The sequence below is a fragment of the Pyrus communis genome, chromosome 12 (genome assembly GCF_041283825.1).
Source record: "Pyrus communis isolate YQ-2024b chromosome 12, ASM4128382v1, whole genome shotgun sequence".
Classification (NCBI taxonomy): Eukaryota; Viridiplantae; Streptophyta; class Magnoliopsida; order Rosales; family Rosaceae; genus Pyrus; species Pyrus communis.
The window spans coordinates 25,162,259-25,184,968 of NC_142576.1; the positions used below are offsets into that span (position 1 = coordinate 25,162,259).

The 22,710-nt window shown below is 38.9% G+C and overlaps 3 protein-coding genes and 1 pseudogene across 8 annotated transcripts; 2 read left to right on the forward strand and 2 right to left on the reverse strand.

Moving 5' to 3' along the window:
- Positions 1-383: 383 nt before the first annotated feature.
- On the reverse strand, positions 384-4,749 carry LOC137746164 (beta-glucuronosyltransferase GlcAT14A-like). Its single transcript, XM_068486248.2, has 4 exons — positions 3,963-4,749; positions 3,739-3,814; positions 3,419-3,534; positions 384-1,135 (listed from the first exon to the last, which is right to left on the reverse strand). The coding sequence occupies exons 1-4, from the start codon at positions 4,465-4,467 to the stop codon at positions 615-617; spliced, it is 1,218 nt and encodes a 405-aa protein (XP_068342349.2). The 5' UTR covers positions 4,468-4,749; the 3' UTR covers positions 384-614.
- Positions 4,750-7,033: 2,284 nt separating this feature from the next.
- Positions 7,034-9,459, forward strand: LOC137745279 (uncharacterized). 2 transcript variants are annotated; one of them, XM_088681972.1, is made up of 4 exons: positions 7,034-7,480; positions 7,525-7,624; positions 7,782-8,927; positions 9,008-9,459. In XM_088681972.1, the coding sequence occupies exons 2-4, from the start codon at positions 7,541-7,543 to the stop codon at positions 9,140-9,142; spliced, it is 1,365 nt and encodes a 454-aa protein (XP_088538098.1). In that variant the 5' UTR covers positions 7,034-7,480; positions 7,525-7,540; the 3' UTR covers positions 9,143-9,459. The 2 variants fall into 2 exon arrangements, with proteins under 2 accessions (XP_088538098.1, XP_068341307.2); XM_068485206.2 differs by lacking the exon at positions 7,034-7,480 and having other exon boundaries at positions 7,504-7,624.
- LOC137745280 (uncharacterized) lies at positions 7,147-11,875 on the reverse strand. Of its 4 annotated transcripts, none has more exons than XM_088681974.1 (4): positions 11,536-11,875; positions 9,961-10,219; positions 9,737-9,806; positions 7,147-9,104 (listed from the first exon to the last, which is right to left on the reverse strand). In XM_088681974.1, exons 1-3 carry the CDS (start codon positions 11,719-11,721, stop codon positions 9,745-9,747), a joined length of 507 nt encoding a protein of 168 aa, XP_088538100.1. In that variant the 5' UTR covers positions 11,722-11,875; the 3' UTR covers positions 7,147-9,104; positions 9,737-9,744. The 4 variants fall into 4 exon arrangements, with proteins under 4 accessions (XP_088538100.1, XP_068341310.2, XP_068341309.2 ...); XM_068485209.2 differs by lacking the exon at positions 7,147-9,104 and adding an exon at positions 9,270-9,486; XM_068485208.2 differs by lacking the exon at positions 7,147-9,104 and adding an exon at positions 9,270-9,525.
- A 2,358-nt stretch (positions 11,876-14,233) lies between these two features.
- Positions 14,234-16,186, forward strand: LOC137746175 (cation/calcium exchanger 2 pseudogene; annotated as a pseudogene). Its single transcript, XR_015954529.1, has one exon. The product of XR_015954529.1 is annotated as a cation/calcium exchanger 2 pseudogene (transcript).
- Positions 16,187-22,710: the final 6,524 nt, after the last annotated feature.

Genomic DNA, 22,710 nt, shown 5'->3' on the forward strand with positions numbered 1-22,710 from the left:
CTTACTGATGACACGTCATTTGATTTACACATTTGATTGGCCTAACATTGTCCTTAAATGGAAACTAATTTTGGACAGGCAAAGTTTAATGATTCAACCAAAAAGTTTCGAGTAAACTCTCATAACTCGTACTCGAAACTTTTTTTTAATAAATACGATATTATGTATTGTTGGATGCTAATCCTAAACCCTAAATCAAATAGCGATCGCTATCAAAAACTCCATGCAAAAGTGAATGATCTTAACTAATAAAGTTGATAACCTCTTACCAAAAAATAATCCCCTAATTGAAATATTGGTCTCGAGTCATCCCAGCACAATTGCATATGATCCATGGACTCAAACAAATATTTGAGGCCCACTCAATTGTAAGACGCTAAGAATTGTGTTGAACAAGAAAAAACACCATAAACAGATAATAGAGGGGCAATATAATGTGTTCAATTGCTTGTTTAGTGCCCTGCCCAGACGCCTAAGTTATAGGCGTCTGCCTGGCACACGACTACCACCTTTTAGAATTCTGTATAAAATATTTAAAAAAAAACCCCAATTTTCAAAAAATCATGTAGAACACTAATTAAAAGCATACAATTTATTCCTTTTGGCTAAAGGAATCATCTGCATTGTTGTTTCTTGAAGTTCCTTGTGGAGAGGAGTTTCGTTAACAAAGATTTCAACCTCCTAGACCCCGGTCCGGGCCTTAAAACGCCATAGTTTTCACTCTGCAAACTCGAGCATACATTTTGCGTCTTCCCATTACTCCCAGAACACCACCCCCCATAAGCAAATTGTCCACGACGTCGTTTAAGAAGTTCACGATCGATTTTGTTTAGAACCGGGGCGTTTTTCTTGAACTTTCGAGCAAATGGACGGTTGCTTAGAATCATTCTTCTAAAATCTCTGAGTCCAAGAGACCTCGGGTGCTGCTTTGGAGGTGTATCCCATGTAATGTAGTGAAGGTCATGATTGACCGTGGTGTTCTTGTAGTATTCGGAGTTGCATATTACGGTTTGGAAGTAGCCTTCCGGTGATGAGACAAAGTTAGTGTAGTAGAGGAGGAGAGTCCTTGGCAGATTGTCCCACCCTACTATGCAGTACTCGGAAAAAGATCTTGATAAAATTGTCCAAGCTGAACCTGGATTGAAAGCAAGACACAATCATCAATATAAGTAAGTGTATATGGTCATTTTAGTAACAATGTTGCTATTCGAACCACATTAGCGGCCACATTGCCGATCATTTCATAGCAACGTGGGCAGTACAAAAGCTTCATTCTATTAGTAAAAGAAATCTCAAATTTAGACCGTAGTACTATTCATTTTCACTCATAATAAGAGCTTTTAGGTTCTATTTTTACCGAATGCGAATTCAAATTAAATTATTATAACTAATCCATTATAAGGTTTAATCTGGTATTAAAAAAAATAAAGGAAGCTCAAATACATAACCCTAGAGGCACTCCAAACCAATATTTTACAATTTTAATTAACAAAATGAGTGCGTTCAATATTTTTTTAATACAATATATAAACTTCCATATTTGCAAGCCATCGATTTATTTATGTGTTTAATAAACAAGCGTATATATTGGAAATTACTCCGTCAAAGAATCTATAGAAGCAAGATAACACGTGCATTCCCAGTAAATTAAAGGCCTTATCATTTAAATGTGTGGTGCATGCAGATTGCAGGTGTCTGGTTGTCTGACATAGCTCTGCTGTCTCTTCAACGCTTATTACTCTTTTTGGTTAACCAGTGCTTATTACTCGATCTACACCATATTACCACATGCAGTAAAAAGAGTTCAACCAGAATTAACCCCCAAAACAAGAAAGTTTCTTAACCAGGTTAATTAAGAAAATGTTGGGTTTAAAATTAGGAGCATTAGCTAAACGATCAGTTTTCAAATCTCAATGTCAATCATTGAAATGATTTATTTTTAATGTCTGCAATATTTTCTTGCAATATCGCCAAATATTTTATGGCCATGTTGTCGATATTCAACTTTAAACAATTTAGAAATTGAGATTGTATATCTGATTAGCCAATATCTTTTTAAACTTCTAACGTTTTTGTGTTGCGATTAAGGTGTGTGGAGTGTTGAACAGTAGTTTGGTCCAGCCGACAATGGTTAGGTGGAGAGAGCAAAAATGCCAAAGCATGTTCATCAGAAACGTGATGCATACAATATCATGATAAAAATGAACTGTCACACAAACCTACCCCAAGAAGTGGAAATAAAGAAAAGGGTGAAAAGGACATCTGAAGTATGCCCCAAACGAAAAGACCACAACTTACTTATAATCCATAAATTTAATCATATCTTTCGTCTTGTTATGGACTCATCATGGGTTTCCAACTGGAATGTTCTCTACCCTAGTTTTTTTATTAACTTGTTAGATAAAGTAGCTCGTTGACCGATTGACATTTCAGCTTAAATAGTTATTGAAATTTGTATACCTCTTCATTTTGGTTTTAAGATTTAAAATCCATAAAAACGGTTTCAAATATTGTCAATTATTTTATCATTCTGTGAAAAATTTCCGTTAAATTGAAGAAATCGTCAATTCAAGTGGAGGAGTTGCTTTGACAAGAATACTCTCAATTTAACGGAAGTTTTCACAAAATAACCAAAATAATTGATGGTGGATAATCTCAATGATCACTTCCATCGATTTTAAATCTCAAAGACCAAAGTGAAAAGTTATGCTAATCTCAGAGGCCATTATAAAACCATTCTAAGTAACAAACCCTTTATATATATAAAAATATTCTATTTGGATGATAGAGATATGATATAAGCGGTAGAAGGAGATATACAATACATTGAAAAATTAATAATCAATTAGTACTCATTAATACTTGGTTCATTAAAATTTGATAAATGGCTACCTTTAAATAATGCACTTTTTTCCTTGCTAAGGAAAATTAATCCTGAATTAGTATGACGAATTTGTAAGCGGTGCATTCTCATAGTGATTAAGGCATTCTTCTTCAACCCATTCAACCCATTATTCTCTGGTTCAAACCCTCCCTTATAGTTTCTAATTTAGTGTAGTAATATCGTTTGTATTTAAAAAATAAAAAATTAAAAAAAAAAAGTAGGAAGAATTTGCTCATTCAGTTTTAAGATTCCGGCATCTAAACTAACCTTGACATGTGCACTTCATTTTATAAACAGGAAAAGTACTTAACAGTACTTATCAAGTTCAAGATTTGATTTATATAAACCCTATACAAAATGCATAAACCACATGCGTGTTGTTCAGAAGTTCACGTGATACTGCAGTACCATTACCCACAAATAAAAGCAAAAGATATCTATTTGCTACTGGTTTTTCTCTAATTTATAATTATCAACTTAATTAACGAAATTAATAATTCTTAATAAGAAAAGATTTGGGAGATGGGGTTGAACCTGTGTAAAGCTTGAAAGCAGTTGGGAGAGCCCTTTGTTTAATTACCCACCACAACTCTGATTTATTGAGGCTGTACAGTCCTGGGTCTATTATCATTGGCTTACCTCTCTTATTCCTGCAAGACCAGTAATTAGTTTTAACAATGTACAAGTACGGAAGTACTAATTGTTCTTTTAATCAGGGCGATAATTCTATTTTAATCTTAACAACAGCGGAGAACGAGTACATTGTTCTAGTCAAACTTAATTAGTTTAGTGCTAAACAAAAATTGTAGGCGATGAAATTACTAAATTAAACAAAAAAATAAGGAAAGACTCACAGCTTCCAACCCAAGCGACTGGTGTGCTGTATAAAATTGAGATCTCTTGGCAAATCAGAAAACGCATGGATCATATCTGAAATTAAACAAATTTTAATAAAATTAATTAAGTAAAAAAGTAAGGATGAAAGAAATTAAGAAAAACCCCAACACAAAAAAATAATTTAATTGCAGCAAAAACAAAAAATAAAATAAAAAAAAAAAAAAAAAAGCACTCACCATACCATCTTGAGTGATTAAAGGATAATCAGAAGCACTGAGATTGATAAACCAATCCCAATCCCAAGTCCTCAAGAGCAAAGACAACGCATGAAGAGTAGTAGCAAGCATTGTTGGTCCTCTATAAGTGACCAAATTAGGTTTTCCCAAAATCCAAACATTACCAACTTGCCCAAAAACTGGATCTCCAGCCACGAAGTCAGCAATGTCCCTGTGCTCATCTTCTGGTGCACCGTAATCCATGTGGATTAGATAGTAATTTCCAGGATGGTATAGGGCGTACAGCATGCGTTTTAGCTTCATGGAATCGCCCTTGGATGCAGAGATTAGGTAAGCAAATGTCACTGGATATGGCTTGGTGTTGCTGGTGTTGGATATGGTGGTTAAGTTGAAGTAGTTTATGACCGGCTTGAAGTTGTGGATGGGGATTTTTAACCTAGTTGGGATGTATAGTAAAGAGAAGAGAACTGAGGTTAGGAGGAAAGATATCACACAAACTTTGATGGCCATTTCTGAAGATTTTGGGCATGGATGAATGTTTAGAGAGAGAGAGAGAGAGAGAGAGAGAGAGAGAGGGTAGTTAAAATTAAAATGGTTAAGGAGAGAGTGCTAATTGCAAAGCTAATGAGGTTGGAGAATAAAATAAAGGAGAGACTGGGAAGCGTGTGGGGGAGCGAGAGAGAGAGAGAGAGAGAGAGAGAGAGGGGGGGGGGGGGGGGGGGGTTAGATAAAAGTTTGGGTTCCTTGCTTTGAAGAGAAGGCGATGCAGATGTATGATGTATCACTCAGTCTATTCTTGTTGGGTGAGGAGAGACCTTTTAAGGCTTTAATTAGTATTCTGTTGAAGCGTTGGTTAACTGGCTTAGCTTTTTAGCAATGACAGGAACTTGATAAAATGATGACTTTTTATGATATGAGTACACCTGTTATTATGTTGTTTTGTGCGTATAATATAATTATATGTGTAGGTTTTTTCCACATAACATTGTACACTGAGAATGAATATCACACTAACAGTATATTTGTGCTATGTAAATTGTTTAAAACACTAAAAGAATGGTCAGTTTCAGTTTAGTACTATTTAGGCTTGTTTGATGCCTTGGATAGGTTTTGATTTGATTGTGTAACTCATAATATTTACGTTACGGTTTGGTGAGAGATTTTCAAGTTTCATGTGATTGAGGCCAAGTTAATGAGAAATGAACTATGAATTATTACATACGAGAAAGACATGTGGGAGAACTTTCCAAATGACTAGTTGGAATGAGTCATTTACAAATTCATCATACATGCCCTTGCAAGTGCTCATGATGAATATTTGTAATTTCCTCTAACATTTTGTAGTCTGTTCTGTATCAACTTTTTGAGTGTATTTTCAGGTATGTTGAACAGTTGAAGTACGAACTGAACGTAATCCACATAGAGTTGTTTCGCCGGTTATCTCATGAGAGCCTTTAAGAGAGTAAAGTGCAGAGTCTCTAAAGTAAGGGTGAGGGAGCCCTTTAAAAGGACAAGGACTCAACCTCATTTTTTTTTTGTTGACATATTTCTATGTTAGGCCCAAAATGAAGCCCAAAAATACGTGGCCCAAACCATGTACCAACAAAATGTATAGAGTAGCAGTTCAACTTCACCTTAGCATTTCCTGGTAAGTAGTTGGAACCTGGAAATTGAACATCCCCCCAAATATTGTTGAAGGGCAACCCTGTAATTATGTTAGCCCTAGAAGTAGTTAAAGCTAAGTCAGTGGTTAAACCAAACAATCATCTCTTTCTTTTCTTTTTTTTTCTTTTTTTTTTTTTAATAAATTGGGTTGCTTGTTTTATTACCAACAACACACAATTACAAGAGAGAGGCCCACATTTAACACAAACACAACAACAAAATTATGGACCTCCAAAGTACAACAAAACCAAGCCCAACAGAAAACAGAAAAAAAAACAAACAACTTGCAACCTCTGCCGCAGCATCGTCCGCCGCTGCTGCCATCTGCAGAACCTCTAGACTCGAACCAGTTGCCCCAAAAGCAAGCTAAATCGAGCCCCTAAAGTGGATAAAAAGAAGGCTTCAACAACCGCCAAAGAGCACATCGAAGATCAGCAGCACAAATCGAAGGAAGCTTGCAGGAAACAACCTACGAGCAACAAAGGCAACCAGGCCAAGTTGAGGCAACAAGGTGGTGAGAACATCCGAGCATCAAAAAAATCCGAAACTGTACACATCTCCCTCCTAAACGGGAATCGCGAAGATTTGCGTTCACTATGTGGATTAGTGGAAGCCGATCTAGAGGATGTGAGCACTGGAGGAGTGAGCCAAGTGGAAAGGGTAGGGTGTGGTGTGATGAAAATTAAGTAGGTGGAGGGAAAAGGAAAGGAAGAAAGGGGAGTTGAGGAAGGGAAACCAAAGGCAGCAGAGAGAAGAGGAGAAGGTCGAACCAACAAAAAGGTAGAGGAAAAAACAAGCAGGGACAAAAGGAAAGAAAAGGAAAACAAGAGGAGCAAGGGGCTACCACCAACCCTAGCCATAGCTAGGATCGGTGGAAGGGAGGAGGAGAACAGAAGCTGGATATGCACTCACATGCGGACGGTGAGAACTTTCACGAAGGAAAGGAGAACTCTCACGAAGGAGAGAAAACTAACAATCATCTCTTTCTTTTGAACAAATTAAACAACTTCTTTTCCTTACTGCTGCACATTTTGTGAGGGGTACTGGTGCAATCCCCACACTCTTTTTATCTCTCACACCGTCATTGAAGAAGATTAAGAAACAGAAACTAATAAAGGGTGTGTAAGAAAAAAAATGTAGCCCAACTGCCTCACGAGGGAAAACACAGGGCAAGAAGTTGGTTTAGCTCTTGCGGATCACGTCACCTTTGCTGACCTGCCTAATTAGCAAAACCTAAACGCCCATGTGGAGCTAGCCAACCCATGATGCAAAGAGAGAGGGAAAGAGCGAGAGTTGCGTGACTAACAAGTTAATCTTAACTGAAGAAAAATTGACGAAGTATTAAGACAGACTGAAGAGCGAGAGTTGCGTGACCAACAAGTTAATCTTAACTGAAGAAAAATTGACGAAGTATTAAGACAGACTTGATCAGTCTGTCGTATTTTTAAATCGATTTGTTGAATCTTGGAGCCAAAGGAAGCGAAGGAAATCACAGATATCTAACAAGAGAAAGCAACAGTAGAATTGGGAACAATTGACTTACATATATTCTTGTATACACATCAACACGCTTTCTCTCTCTCTCTCTCTCTCTCTCTCTCTCTCTCTCTCTCTCTCTCACACACACACACACACATTTCTTGTTACTCCTTTCAGATGATTAGAATAACAGATTCCTTGCAGTTTACCTCTTTCCGACATCATTTTCGTCTGTCTTCGTTGATCTTGATACATCCGGTTCAGTTTCTGTGGATGCGGACGCAAGAACGTTTAATTCAAAGTGCAGGAATTTTCGGTGCATCTGATTTTGTTGAAACTTGGAGGCAAAGAAAGTGGTAGAAACCTTCCTAGAACTTCTGTAAGAGAAAGGACAGTTGATTTCGGAATTTTGAAGCCATTAAGATATGTGAATCGAGTTATGGCAAGTTTAGAGACTACCAAGAACATCCACGTACAAGTTCAAGAAGCAGAACTCAGACCTTCCTCCATAAACCTAATCAAGGTTCTCTCTCTAATCTTTCTTTCTCTGGCTCTCATCTCTGTCACCAATTTATTTCTTCTTTCTTGCTGCATCTTTCTTCCCAATGTCGATTTTCTCGGTCTTCTTTGATCTTGTTAATCAATACATCGGACTCATTTTCTAATTTCTGTGGATGCAGAAGCAAGAACCTAGCAACTTTCCACCTGAAACAACCACAGCCGGACAATTTCTCAGGAGGCTCTTTAAGCTTCTTTTTTACTTGCACTTGATCCTCATCACGATCTTCATAATCTTCCTTACGCTCTATGTTCTCATCTTCAACACTCGCACTCACCATTTCCGACCCCTTGAGTATTACCCTCCATTGCTCACTGCAATTGGGTGCTCTGCAATTTTTACTTTCATATGGCAGTGGATCACTAGCTCAAGCCCTTCCAAAGCCTTCAAGGCAGCGTTCTGGCTTAGCCCTTTGCTAACATGTGCGGTCGGTGTACTACTTATAGACATAAGTTCTCCTGCGAGTTTGGCTGCAGGTATGGTTGCAATCGTTTGTGCCGTCGTTCAGTCTCTGTATGCCTGTTGGGTCAGTCCCCGTTTTGACTACGCAATTCGAGTTTTATCAGTTTCCACTGCCTTTCCTCCTCCGAAGACTACAACATTAGTCATCCGATCAATTTCCGTCAGCATTCTTTACTCGTGTCTCTTGGTGTCCGGCATTGGAAGAGCCACTGCTATCAGGAGTAGTTGGAAAGCCCTGTTCATCGCACTAATCTTGCTAAGCATGGCATGGACGATGCAAGTAATCAAGAACACGCTGCTAGTTACCGTCTCGCGAATCAAGTATATGAACTTCACATTTGGAACAGAGATTGACACGAATGAGGCTTTTCGTGACACCATTAAGCACTTGACTGGGAGCATCTGCATCGGCTCCATCTTGGTCCCGGTTCTTGGGGTTGTCCGTGGTTCAGCCCGAGCCATGAAACTGACTGCAGGGGATACAGACGAGTTTCTGTTTTCGTGTGCCAACTGCTATTCAGGAATGGCTTCGACGCTGGTGATATATGGGAATCGCTGGGGTTTTGTGCACGTAGGAGCGTACAATAAGGGGTTTGTGCAGGCATCGTCGGATACTTGGGAGATGTTCGGGAACGAAGGACTGAAAGAATTAATCGACCGGGATCTCACCGGATCGTTCTGTTTTCTTTCTGGGGTGGCAGCAGGTGCAATCTGCAGCCTAGTGAGCGGGACTTGGGCTCTTATAATTCACAAGAGCTATGCTACAGAAGTTTCAATATACGCATTCTTCATCGGATACTTCATGGTACTTATCCTTCCTCAGTAAACTTAGCAATATCAAAACACTAATGTGTTTTAACTTTGTCTTTGATGTATGTGATTCAGTGTAAGGTTGCTATGGCATGGCCACAAGCATGCGTCTCGTCTTACTACGTGGCGTATGCAGACGATCCGCGGAGCATTAGATTTGATTCGACCATACCTGCTCGTATTGAAGAGCTCCGGAGATTTCAGGCATAACAATTGCAAGCTAAGCTATCAACAAGTAATCAAGCCTATCGCAGCAGCAGTCGACTAGAGACTCATTCTCAAATCATTCAAGAGGCATATATCAGAAAGTACCATAACAGAAATAGATCAGACGAGCTAAACATGGAAACTTGTAACTTTCGTGTTTGTATATGTCGAAAATCTTAGACTACATCTTACCGGACCATGAAACTAAGTACGTAGCATTTTTCTGTTGATTATACTACATTTTCCAAACTAAACTGCGATCTGTACATAGAAATTTTACGAAAATATAACAGGTACATGCAATCCTCTTTGTTTCTCCATCAAACTTCATATATTCTTGTTGAGCACTGTATAAAATGACCGTAAAAGTAACATCACCCAGTTTTCTGCAAATGATATGTAGTTCTGAACATTCAACGTGATTAAGAGCACATAAAAACTGAGGAAAAATACCATTTCAAAGTAAATGAATCAAATTCGATACTACTACACTTCAATGTTAACTCATCGTGTAATCAGCCACAAAAAATTTGAGAAGGCTTCATGACTAATACAAGTTACTTGCACATACAACAAATCCAAGGAAGATAAACGAACCAGTAAGGTCATCCTAGATGCCCGCGGCCACCACATTCTCCACACATAATGTTGCCACTTCCCCCGCAACCTACATGGAGCAACTATTGCGTTAGCATATTCTCATTGGCCATACATACTCAAATCAACAGTATAAAACTTTAATATTTGACAATCAAGTGCAAGCATCTTTTTCTTTTTCAAGTCAACATATAAACTCAGTTAGGAGAAGATAAGCTAATTACCTAGGCAGCGAACTTTGACAATAATACCCTGGCTCTCCAATATTGAATCAACATACAGGCCTGAACCAGAACAAGTGGTGCAAAGGACTGCACCTTTGGCTTCACAATCAATGCATCGTGGTTTGTTTCCAATGAATTTCTCAGTCAAGGATATCCCAACAGGCTTCTCAATTCTCTCTTCCGGTACAGACTTGTCATAACAGAACAGAGATGCAAGACTACTTCTTTGTTTATCCGCATCGCCAGCTGAGCACCCAGACTACAAGATCAAATAAATGCTGTAAGAGATTTAGACCCACGATAAACATATTATGGACGAATAGGCACCCCAAATTTTAACTAGTAACAGAAGTGCAAGTCTTCTGTCTTCGATCCGTACAATGTGCAAACAGCTACTGGCATATTCATGCACACTAAGAAATAGAACTCTAGATAGAATAAACTATTTAAGGAGCCAAATTAAATTGTACTATATGTTGAAATAGACTATTCGTGAGAAGGAAAAGGAACCAGCAATCTGTTACAAAGAAAGTCAACATATCCTTGCGTTAAGCACGCACCCAAGCGTACATTGATTGATTATGTTACTCCATCCAAATTCATTACCTTATTTCATCATTTTCCGTCAATCATGTGACATTCTCACATTTCCCTGGTTTTACTCATTCAGGCTAAGAAATCATCTCAATGCACAATTTATGTAGTTAAAGAACAAAAAAAAAACCCTAACAAGCTTTGATATTTTCCTAGGTAAAGGCTTCCTTTCAAATAAGACAGTATAATTTCAACTGTTTTAAACAACTCTTCGTCAATTGGAACTCAACGCAGACGTGCAATCTAGGCAAGGCCTTGAAGCTTCCTCAAAAAATTATCTTGACCTCATCTTTTGATAAAAAGACACCCCTTTTCATTTCCTTCCAATCCCTAACTTCAACAATCCTCCTAGATATGCACGTGCACATTCTTAAAAATGACTGAGAAGCTGAGAAAAGCTTATAAGCCATCAATCGAAAAACCTTAGTTATAAGGACCAAATGCTATACTAGGTTATGGAATTATATACTTTGGAGATTACGAATCAAATCTGTGAAAACATAAAGTACAAACGTACCAGACGAGCCTCAAATTAATAAATGAACTTACTTCAAACCCATTACCGTTTAGAAACAGTCAAAATTAAGATTTTAATACAAAATCATTTAGCTGTAACAACAATAGCAACAAAGCCTTCGGCTGTATGAACCCTAAAACGCCAGTGCACTCAGTTTTGCGCTAAGTTTTAGCTCCCAATACCCCATGTCTTCCGTTACCATTCCAAATGTCCAGCCAACATCAATTTGTACGAGTCATTTGGTGGAACTTCCACATTAATCAATAGTAAAATTCAACCAACACTAGAGGTTGATCATTAAAAACGTAGCCAACCCACAGAAACAAAAACAAAAATTGATACAAAATTAACCCATCAAACTAAAAAGAAATTAAAAACAAATAAACAGCTCAAAATACAAAAATTTCCAGGGAAATAAATTAATATGAAGGAAAAGTGATAGAGGTGAAGAAACAGAGGCCTACCCCATGTGAAGAAGAAGGAGAAACAGAGCCGTTGGGAGAGATGGCGGCAGCAAATTTGGCTATCGACCCACCACGTTTGTGATGAAACCCAAATGAAAACTTGTCATGGACACTCAATCTTGTCGAAGAAACAGTGACGAAAGTAATCAAAGACGCCATATTTGCAGCAGCAGAAGCAGAACCCATTTGATCAAATTTTGAATCTTTGATGTCAAATATCACATAGAGATATTACAGGGAGGGAATGAGGGAGAAGAAAATGCTTCGGTGTAATCGACGACGACGAATTGGGTTGGGAAAGTCTCTCCAGTTTGGTTGGTTGGTTTCTTGGTGTTATCGAATAGTTTTCTTTGGGGTTTGAGGATGGCAGATGGGTCAAGCTTACATGTTTTGGCCCAAGTTTTTTAAAGAGTTTCTTTTTGGGCCGAGCTCGGCCCAATAAGTAGACGAACAGAACATCACCCGTTTGAGTAATGCTTAAACGGGTCATGTTTGAAATTCTCGGAATCAAATTTTCTTTCCAATTTCGAAAACATTTTCTGAATTTTTGGAATCGGTTTGATACCAGGAATCTTTTTAACATAATTCGGATTTCATATAATTTACAAGCTTAAAGAAGCTTTCATCTTTTTCTAGTAGCGATAAAAAAAATCATCATGCGTTCATTCTTTTTATCATTTTTTTTATTACAAAAATGTGCAAGAGAACCTTTATGAAACGGCAATATGCCAATAACAACTCACTTGTCATAAGTTAATTTTACAGGTTTATACTTTTTAGGCTTTACATTTTTTATGTTGGATTTCTGCTCTCGTTTGTATATTTCTTTTTCTTTCAAGAGTGCTCAACTTCATGTTCTTGTTTTTTCGTTTATCTTTCGTATTTTCGATACTTTTTAATCTGACGAGTAAGACTTATGTGTTCTTGAATAAGTATAATTTTCTTTAAAATTTAATAATAATCTTTCTCGTGCCATCAATGGTTTCTTGATTACGAAAGTTTATCAAATTTAATAATCTTTTGAATATAGGAGTTATCCACTCCAAGGCTATATGTTAGAAAATGGTTAGTGTTTTAAAATTTCCATTAATGAGATCTCTACTTGTGTTTTTTGGATTGAGATATTAGTCAATTTACTCCCTGAGACCTTGTAAGTCACTCTTATTTTTATTTTATTTTTAACTTTAATTTTAACCAATTAACCCTGTGAACTTTCACAATTAGCCAAATCATCCAATCACTTAGATTTTTTTAATTTCCCATCCACTATTTCGTCCATCTAGGTCACGTGCTGCCCCTGCAAGAAAAATTGAGGACAAAGAATTCATTTTATCTCTCATCAAAATCGATCCTAATTCCCTGCTCTCATCAAAATTCAGCCTTGATTCGTTGTTGATAGAATAGGAAGGCACATACACTGTTGAAGCATCAACTGGGATTGGGTTTTGGTGAGGTGCAAAATGACCTTTATGCCCTCATAAATACCGAGATGGACAGAATAATGAATGGAAAATTTAAAAAAATATATATATATATATATATATATATATCCAACAGCAAGGATGATTTGGCTAATTATAAAAGTTAGGGAGTTAACTGATTAAAATTAAAGTTCATTTAAAAAATTGATAATGACGTACAAGTTCAGAATAAATTGGCTAATACCACTTGGGGATTTCTCATCAAATTTATGTCCAAAATGTATGTCATTTTGAGATTGAAGTTTAAAGTTGGAGTATAAATAAAAATAATAATTAAATGAATGTTTTAAATGATTATGTATTAAAATATTGTATTTAAATGATTATTTATTAAAACATTGTATGTAAGATTCCATACCGTTAAGGGTGAGAATCGTGTAAGCCTTATATGTATATTCTCATCTTTACCTAGCATGAGGCCTTTTGAGAGCTCACTGACTTCAGGTTCCGTAGGAACTCCAAAGTTAAGCGAGTTCGCGCGAGAGCATTCCCAGAATGGGTGACCCGGACGTGATCGGAGCCCAAAACGGACAATATCGTGTTACGATGAAGTCGAGTCCAGAATGTGATGGGGACCAAGACCGGGATGTGACATTATTTTATTCAAATAATAAATTTAAGAATGTAGCGTAACAAACTAGTTACATAACTTTTTCTTAAGACGAAATAATGCTAGAATAATTTTTTCTTAAGACGAAAAGTGACGTGAAACAGACTAGTGGAAGCATTTGCCATTTATCAAAGAACGTGATCCACAAACAATTTATTAAGAAAGTAAAATGTAAAGCACATTGGCAAGGAGGGGAGGATTGATGTTGGAGCTTTGAGTACGACGCAAGTCTTGATATCGTGGGGTCTCTTTGTTCCCACAGATCAGACGCTTAACTCACTTTGAAAGCCGACGTCCACCAAATTCCCACTTGTAGCTTTATCGTGGGGACCACTTTTCATAACACGGTGATGGGCCCCAACGGCACCATCATTCGACATCTGTCGCCCAAATTGGCACAATGTGGAAACTCAGACCACTACTCTCCACATAGAAAGAACAGAGACCTTTGAGCTTATCAAATTCATAAACCCTCCATCCTTTTTAATTTCCACCCCTTTATTTTTGTATATTTTCCTGAATTTCTTCCTAATTTTTGGGTTTTCATGATCTTCTCCAATTGCTCTGGAGCACGATCATAAAGGTAGATTCAATTTCAATCAATTTCTCTACTATTTTTTATTTTTTATTTTTTATTTTTACTTTTAGTTGAATTTCTCTAATGGGCACCTTAGTTTTCTTACCAAAGTACAAAAATTACATAATTTTCTTGAACATCTCGTTTCTGCTAGTGGGATGTGCTTTCTTGATTGTACATTTTGAAGCTTCAGATTTTCCGGTTCTAAGCACTTCTGAGATAAGCACTTCTGGGATTTCCAGATTTTCTGGTTCACTAGATTGCAAGGGTTTTCTTAGTTTAGATGACTACAAAGCAAAGTGCTTTCACCTTAAATCCAAAAACCCATGTGTCTCCCAAGGCTATATAAACTATCTTAACATTTTCTACTGCAAGTTTGGAACTTTTCCTCAATTGGGTTATTGCTGTATGTTTCTTTGGCTTCTGGTTTTGTTCTATTTGATGGGAAACACAGCTTCTGAGTACTTTTGTTCTTCACTTGATAGTTTATCTAGGCTGTTAAAATTGTCCCCAACAATTGCTGGGGTAACTCTGCTTTCTCTTGGCAATGGCGCCAATGATGTGTTTTCCAGTCTTGTTTCGTTTATGGGTGGCGGGAATGGCGAAATCGGTCTTAATACAATTTTGGGTGGTGCTTCTTTTGTGTCGTGTGTTGTGGTTGGAATCTTAAGCATTTCGATGCGCAAAAGGCGCATTCGAGTTAACAAATCGGACTTTGTGAGAGATATGTGCTTCTACCTTTTGGTCATTGTATGTTTGGGTGTTATCTTGATTCGCAAGGAAATAGATGTGTGGGCTGCAATGGCTTTCTCTTCACTCTATATTGTCTATGTGATTGTGGTTTACGTTTCACGCACACGTCGGAAGAAATGCTTTGAATTGAGCTGTAATTCGAGCAATGAGAGTGACTTGACTGTGCCAATTCTTAGCAGCATTGAAGAGGAAGATCTCAGTGCTGCAGAGGAAGGAGCCGCGCAAGGCAGTTCTGAAGTAGTACAAGTCAAGAAATGCTGCTGTAATCTTATATCATCGGCTTTTTTTCGCACGCTAATTTTCATACTTGAGCTGCCACTTTATCTGCCCAGGAGATTGACTATTCCTGTAGTCTGTGAAGAAAGATGGTGTAAGCCATATGCAGTTGCTTCAGTGACACTAGCACCAGTGCTTTTGTCAACACTTTGGAACCATCAATTTGGAAATGTTAGCTTCAAGACAAAGCTTGCAATCTATATTATTGGATTGGTTTTTGGAATCACTTTTGGGATTGTTGCTTTTTTTACAACTGAGAAGTCAAGCCCACCAAAAAAGTCCTTAGTTCCTTGGCTTACTGCGGGGTTTGTAATGAGTATTACCTGGAGTTATCTTACAGCTCAAGAATTGGTAGGGTTGTTAGTTTCATTAGGGTACATATTAGGTGTGAGTCCTTCAATTTTAGGGCTAACAGTCCTTGCTTGGGGCAACTCACTTGGAGATTTGATAACCAATTTGACAATGGCTTTGAATGGTGGAACAAAAGGAGCTCAGATTGCATTTTCAGCATGTTATGCTGGCCCTATCTTCAACACTCTGTTTGGATTAGGATTATCGCTTGTTGGCTCAGCTTGGTCTAAATTTCCATCACCCGTCTTGATACAGAGCGATCCATACCTCTTGGAGACGGTGTGTTTCTTGGCCATCGGCTTGCTTTGGGCACTCGTGGTTTTACCGAGAAGAGGTATGAGGCTTGATGGGGTGTTGGGAGGTGGGCTTTTGGTTGTGTACATCGGTTCCATGTCTTTGAGGTTGATTCAAACACTTGGGTCTGTAAAATTTTAGCTAGTTACAATGTAAATAATTACTTAATTACACGCTTAGTTTTGTGTAGTTGAGAAACTAAGTTGATTGCTGCTTTTATATAGCTTAATATGAGGTGTTAAGTGTAAGTTGATAAGCCTTTAGATGTAAAGTATATCTTAAAGCAATGAAAAATATATGTAGATTGAATTGTTTTGTTTGAGTCTAACCAAACTGTCAATGATTTGGCATCTATTTAGCCAAAATAATTCTTGAGATTGGCATAACTCCTCACTTTGATTTATGAGATTTAAAATCGATAGAAGTGGTCCCTAAGTATGTTTGCCCTCAATCATTTTGGTTCTTTTGCGAAAAATCTTGGTTAAATAAGATCAAATGACAAAAATACTCCTATTTTTGTCATGTTGATCCTTATTTAACATAGGTTTTTCTCGGAATGACCAAGATGTTTGATGGTGGACAAACTCAAGGATCACTTCCATAGATTTCAAATCTTAAGTACCAAAGTGAGGAGTTATGCCAATTTCAGGAACCGTTTTGGCTAAACTGCATTTTCTTTCACAGATGGAAACTACGTAGCTTGGGAAATGACATGTCTTTTTGCCAAGGTATGACTTTGGCAAGAGATTCAATGATTGCAGGTTTGAGTTATAAAAATAGTCTCATTAAAAACAAAAAGACGAATGAGTTGTGTTAGCACTAGTCACCCATTGCACATGAAGCTACACGCGAGAGCATGTGATATGAAAAAAGCGATAACCTTAATCTTCCCCCAATCTGAGCAAACATGAGCCAACAAGCATGTGGTTGTGTTGCCTTAGGCACCCAAATTTGTGGCGGCTCTGCTTGCTTACCTTATGGAAGCTACGAATCTCACTTGTGTGATGAAGTTGCAGGTGGTATTCGATTGTGTGTCCTTATCCTCCACTGAGATTAGGGGACCAGTGGATTCTATTATTGGATTAGTGTAGATTTTGTTTGTGCCACATTTGGCGGAATATGTGGTCTCGCCTATGAGTGTCAGCTTGATGTGGTCTCATCTTGGTGGCTTGAGGTGGTCTCACTCTCCTATGATGACTTTGTGTGTTCTCGCTCATCAGCGATTGGTGTGTGCACTAGTATTAGTTTGTTGAATCTATCATTCTTATGACAAATTTGTACTAGTGCACCTTGCTTGTGGTAGCCGTGTAAGGGTTTTTAATTAATTGTTTATTTGTGCAAATTCACTCTAAATCAACATATTAGTCGCTGAAGCAATGTATCCAATTGGCACCCTTATGTTTGTTTGTGATGATCAATGAAATACCGCTATCATTTATTGTCCAAAAAAAAAAGAAATTATTCCTATATGTGAAAAAGCATACATGTTACTTTTTCTCCTAGTCTAGCCTCGTTGCCTCAATCACATCAAACACCTTTGCCCTAGATCAACCGTGCCGAAGACATAAATGGAATTTTGGACAACTATAAGTGTAGTCCTATCTGTATTATGCTACTTTGCCTCGGATTTGGATCCTCTCCTGAGCTAATGGCGAGGATCCTTTTGACCCATCATCGTGGGCCGTTGGATTTTTATCCAACGACTACAAACAGGGGGGATCCCTTTAAAGTTATAATAATTATAGCCGTTGGATAAAAATCCAACGGTCCATGATGATGGATAAGGAGGATCCTCTCCATTAGCTCAGGAGAGGATCCAAATCCCTTTGCCTCCTGGTCTAGCCTCATTGCCTCAATCACATCAAACACCCTTGCCCTAGATCAACCGTGCCAAAGACATCAATGGAATTTTGGACAACTATAAGGGTAGTCCTATCTGCATTATTTTCACTTTACTACCTGAAAGTTTACCAATTTTCAACATTTACTATCTAAATTTGTAGACATCGAAATTTCAGTAAAATAAATGTTAACCAATGTATTAAAATTACAACATTTATTTACTTCACCTACAACACACACTTACTTCACCAACCTCACACACTTACTTCACCTACAATACACACTTACTTCACCTACAACACACACTTACTTCACCAACCTCACACACTTACTTCACCTACAACCTCCACTCACTTCACCAAAAAAATGAATGGTGGTGATTCACTCTCAAAGCCTATAAATAGGCTTCTCCATCAAGAGAAAAAAAACACCAATTCACAAATACATTTCTCTACTCCCAAATTGGAAGAGAATTCCCCAAATCCTTGAAGCTTTGAAACTCCAAAGCTCTCAAGCATCCAAATTCCCAAGAATTCCGAAGGATCAAGAAAGCACTTTTCGTTCTTCGTCAAATCCTCCTTCAAGATCAAGCCCCAACGGCCCTTGAAGAACTCCCACCAACTAAAGATCAAGCCCCGACGGCCCCTTGAAGAAAGTGTTCATCATTCATCATTCGTTCATCCTAAGATCAAGCCCCAACGGCCCTTTGGATCAACAACCTCAACAAACCCATACACCCATTCTTCAAGATCAAGCCCAACGCCCCTTGAAGATCCGTTCAACAACTGTTCATCCAAGATCAAGCCCCGACGGCCCTTGGATCAACAAACAAATCCACACATCTATTCTTCAAGATCAAGCCCAAAAGCCCTTGAAGAAAACCAATTGTTCATTCAAGATCAAGCCTCGACGGCCCTTGAAGAAAACCAACCGTTCTTCAAGATCAAGCCCAAAAGCCCTTGAAGATCCGCTCATCCATCAACATTCAAGATCAAGCCCCGAAGGCCCTTGAAGAAACTTACAACTGTTCATCCAAGATCAAGCCTCGACGGCCCTTGGATCAACAAATCTACATCTTACGGAGATAGAATCAGAGGGACCAAATTTGAGAGAGATTGTAACCCCAAAATCATTAAACACAAAAATATTATTTTGTGCACGTATTCTTGTTTCTTGTTTCAAGGAATTTTTCGTGTTCACAAATTTGGCACGCCCGGTGGGACCATCTCTACCTCTCATCTCTGTCTCCGTTCAAGATATTCAAGCACAGTCCATGGCTTCAAACAAAGAACAAGTCATGACTATCGGCACTACCTCCATTGAAAAATAGCTGGTTCAGATGAAGGAAACAATTGCAAGGCTGATAAAGACTGCAGAGGAGAAAAACTTGCAAACCGCCGGACTCATCAACCGTCTGGAGGCACAGCATGACGTCAAAGTGAAACCAAGCTCTCTTCCAACTAAGAAGACCGAAGAAGGCTTTAACCCAAATGCCTACGAACTCATGTCAAAGGCTAGGCATGACTTTGCTTCCTCTTCAAATCTTGGAAAGAAGGTTTCAAACACCGTCAACGACAAAGATCGCGACCTCACCGAGACTTAAAAGAAGTTGAAGGAGCATAATTACGGAGTTGACAACAACAAAGCTGGACTTGGCTTCACACCAAATGCACCCATGAAGATTTCAAGCAAAGTGAAGAAAGCTAGCGCTCAACACATCAGCGTGAGCATTGAACAAGACCAAAAAGAGCCTAAACTCGCCCTTCGGACGTCGGTCTTCGATAGGATGAGCCATTCAAGCTCCAGAATTTCAGTGCTTAATCGCATTGGTAGTCAAGACCGAACCTCTGTTTTCAAGAGGCTTAACGCGCCAACATCCCAAAGCTCTGTTTTTGAAAGGTTGTTAAAGCCTAAGAAACAAAGCAACACATCTATCTCTCCTCTGCGACGATCAGCTTCGAAAAGATTTGAAGATAATGAGAAGCCTTTTAGAAAGAGGAAGACAACACCAAAGGAAGAAAAGTTTGATGGGTTAGCAGAAAAAGGCGACGTTTGAAGCTTGATTCCTTCAAGGATGAAGCGCCAAGCAATCCTAAAGGTCGACACAAAAGGACCACTGAAGGTAAGGAGGTGCATCATCGTCCACACTGGCAAATCTTCATGCCAACAAACCCAAGAGAACGGCACTGAAGATGAAATCCCTAAGAAAGATGTCACTTCTGGCTCTTTCGACTCAAAGTCTTCACCTCGACTGTTGGGGGCATGCTCCAAGTCAAGTGAAATTGAAGGATGGACTCATGTCACTCCGAAGAAACTGCACGAGAAACATATGTCTTCTCCACAAGTGCACCAATCAGAAAGGAGGGAAAGCAGCTTTCGCCAACCTCCAAAGCAATGTGAAAATGTTGAAGATAAGAAAATTTCAACACAAAGATCGTTCATGCGGGATCTTTTCTTCCTCGAAGACTTATTCAATTTCTCGATCAAGGCTCCTTGCTATTAAGATTGTAAGGAATGCATTTCGAATATCACTTCGAAGAAATTGGACAAGCAGCAACCATCTTGTCCACAAGTTTATCAGTCGAAAAGGGGGCAAAACAGCTCTTGTCAACCTCCAGAACAATGTGAAAGTGTTGGAGATAATGAAATTTCGACACAAAGATCGTCCATCCCCATCACAATGTGCGACCTCTTCCCAGAAGACTTCTTCAATTACTCGGTCAAGGCTCCTTCCTATGAAGATTGCGAGGAACGCCTCTCCCAGATCGCTTGACAAATCCATAACAACAACCAAAGCTCCTCGTTCGCACGAGCCTAAAAGGCGACAACAAACACTCATTGCCTGCATGAGCTGAAACTGCAAACGGAACCACAAGCTCTTTGTCTGCACGAGTTGAAACTGCAAACGACACCAAAAGCTCCTCGTTCGCACGAGCCTAAAAGGTGACAACAAACGCTCTTTGCCTGCATGAGCTGAAACTGCAAACGGCACCAAAATCTCCTTGTCTGCATGAGTTGAAACTGCAAACGACACCAAAAGCTCCTCGTTCGCACGAGCCTAAAAGGCGACAACAAACGCTCCTGGCCTGCAAGAGCATAAACTGTGTACGGCAAAATCATTATCAAAATCAAAAAAAAAAAAAAAAAAAAAAAAAAAAGAAAGGAAATAACGCATCTTGGTGATATATATGTTTTATCTGTATTTAGCACAATACACTGAATAAAATAAAGCATGTCCATTGATCTTCGAGAAATTACAAGTGCGTACAAAAAAAAAAAAAAAAAAAAAAAAGATGGAGCTTTCACAAAGGTTGTTCACGTGAAGCCCCACTACTTGGCAAAACTCCAGGAGCGGGAGGCATCGAAGATAGATCATTCGAGGCCTCAATACTTGGTGGAACGCTAGATGACGCAGGAAAAAGGTGCCTCTGGAAGAAAGCCGCAAGCCTGTGACGGTCACTTTGAATTCGACCTTCAGATTCTTGCAGCTCATCAAGCTTCCTCTTCATGCTCGTCGAATAATTATTTGCAAGCACGTGCAAACCTCTATTCTCGCGCTTAAGCTGTTGGATCTCTTGTTTAAGATTTTCCACCTCCGCCATCAATGATTCAACTTGACGGGATCGAGCAAGTAGGCGTTGGCCCATGTTGGACACGGAGCCCGCACACTGAACACTGAGAGCTAGGGACTCTTGAACAGCCAATTCATCGGACCGTCCTGAAAGCAGCCTACTATCTCTAGGAGTGAGGAGGTTCCTAGCTACTATTGTAGCTGTTGTTGCATCCTTCATCACGGAGTCTTCACCTGTAAGAGGGCCACTAGAAGATAAGAAAGACGGGCGCCATACATTACCTTGACGCGGCGCACCCGTATCACTGCTGAGACTCAAATCTAAGCAAATGTTAGATGTGTTAGCCATTTTCAAAGGTGTTAAAAGAGAAGGGTTGGATGGAGTAAAATCTCAAAGGGCCGTTAAAACAAAATACACCGGAGACGATTTTCACGAATGGGCAATCTTCAAAGTGTGCATGTTGGAGGTGATCGATACCTCTATAAAAGGAGAGGCGACACAACCACCGATTCAAAATAATTGAAGAGACACCACTCTTCAAATCTTAAAAGCCGGATTTTCCTGCATAAAGTTCGGCAACGCTCTTCAAACACAATCTCGGCTTTTCAGATAACACGTGCAACTTTGTCAAAGATCTCTGACAAAGTTGAAAACGCGTGGAGGTCATTATCCCAACTACCACACTTTCGCCAACCTCAAAAGCTGGGCCGCTTATTCAAGGATCGAAGAGTCATCACTCTTTGAATTTCAAAAAAATCGGATTTGCTGGATCAAAACTTGTCAGTACCTTTCACATGTAACCTCAACTTTGCAGACATTACAAGCAACTTTGTCAAAGATTTCTGACAAAGTTGAGAACGCGTGAATCTTACTGTTTCAATTACCCAACAGTTGTCGACAATGGTAAAGGAACAGTACCACCACTTGCTATTGGGAAATCCCTATATATGTCGACCTTCATCTTTTATGGCAAGGCATACCTGCAAAAAATGCCCAACTCTTCCTCACCTCTGAGGGCGCACTCCAAGCAAAGCCTCTCGAAATACTCAATTTTCTTCTTCCCCAAAGAAGATACCAAATACCTGGAGTACAGATGAGGCAGGAGGAAACGGTAGATCGAAGCATATGGAGACAAGCACAACAAATATATGTGCTGATTCATTTGCTGCTTCTTCAAAAGCAAAAGTATCTCATATCATCAAGGGCGAAAGCAAAGGTATCTCATATCATGCTTTTTCCCTGTCTTTTCCTTTGCCCTTGTTCTCACATGCCAAGACAAGGACAGAGAAAGCAATATGTCGGAACCTCCACTCAAACTTGCGCTGCCACCAAAAAGTGATGGTCCATTCAAATGCAAGGTTTGCATTCCACTCCTGTATCAGAGGACAAATACTACAAGAGAAGATGACAAACCTGCAT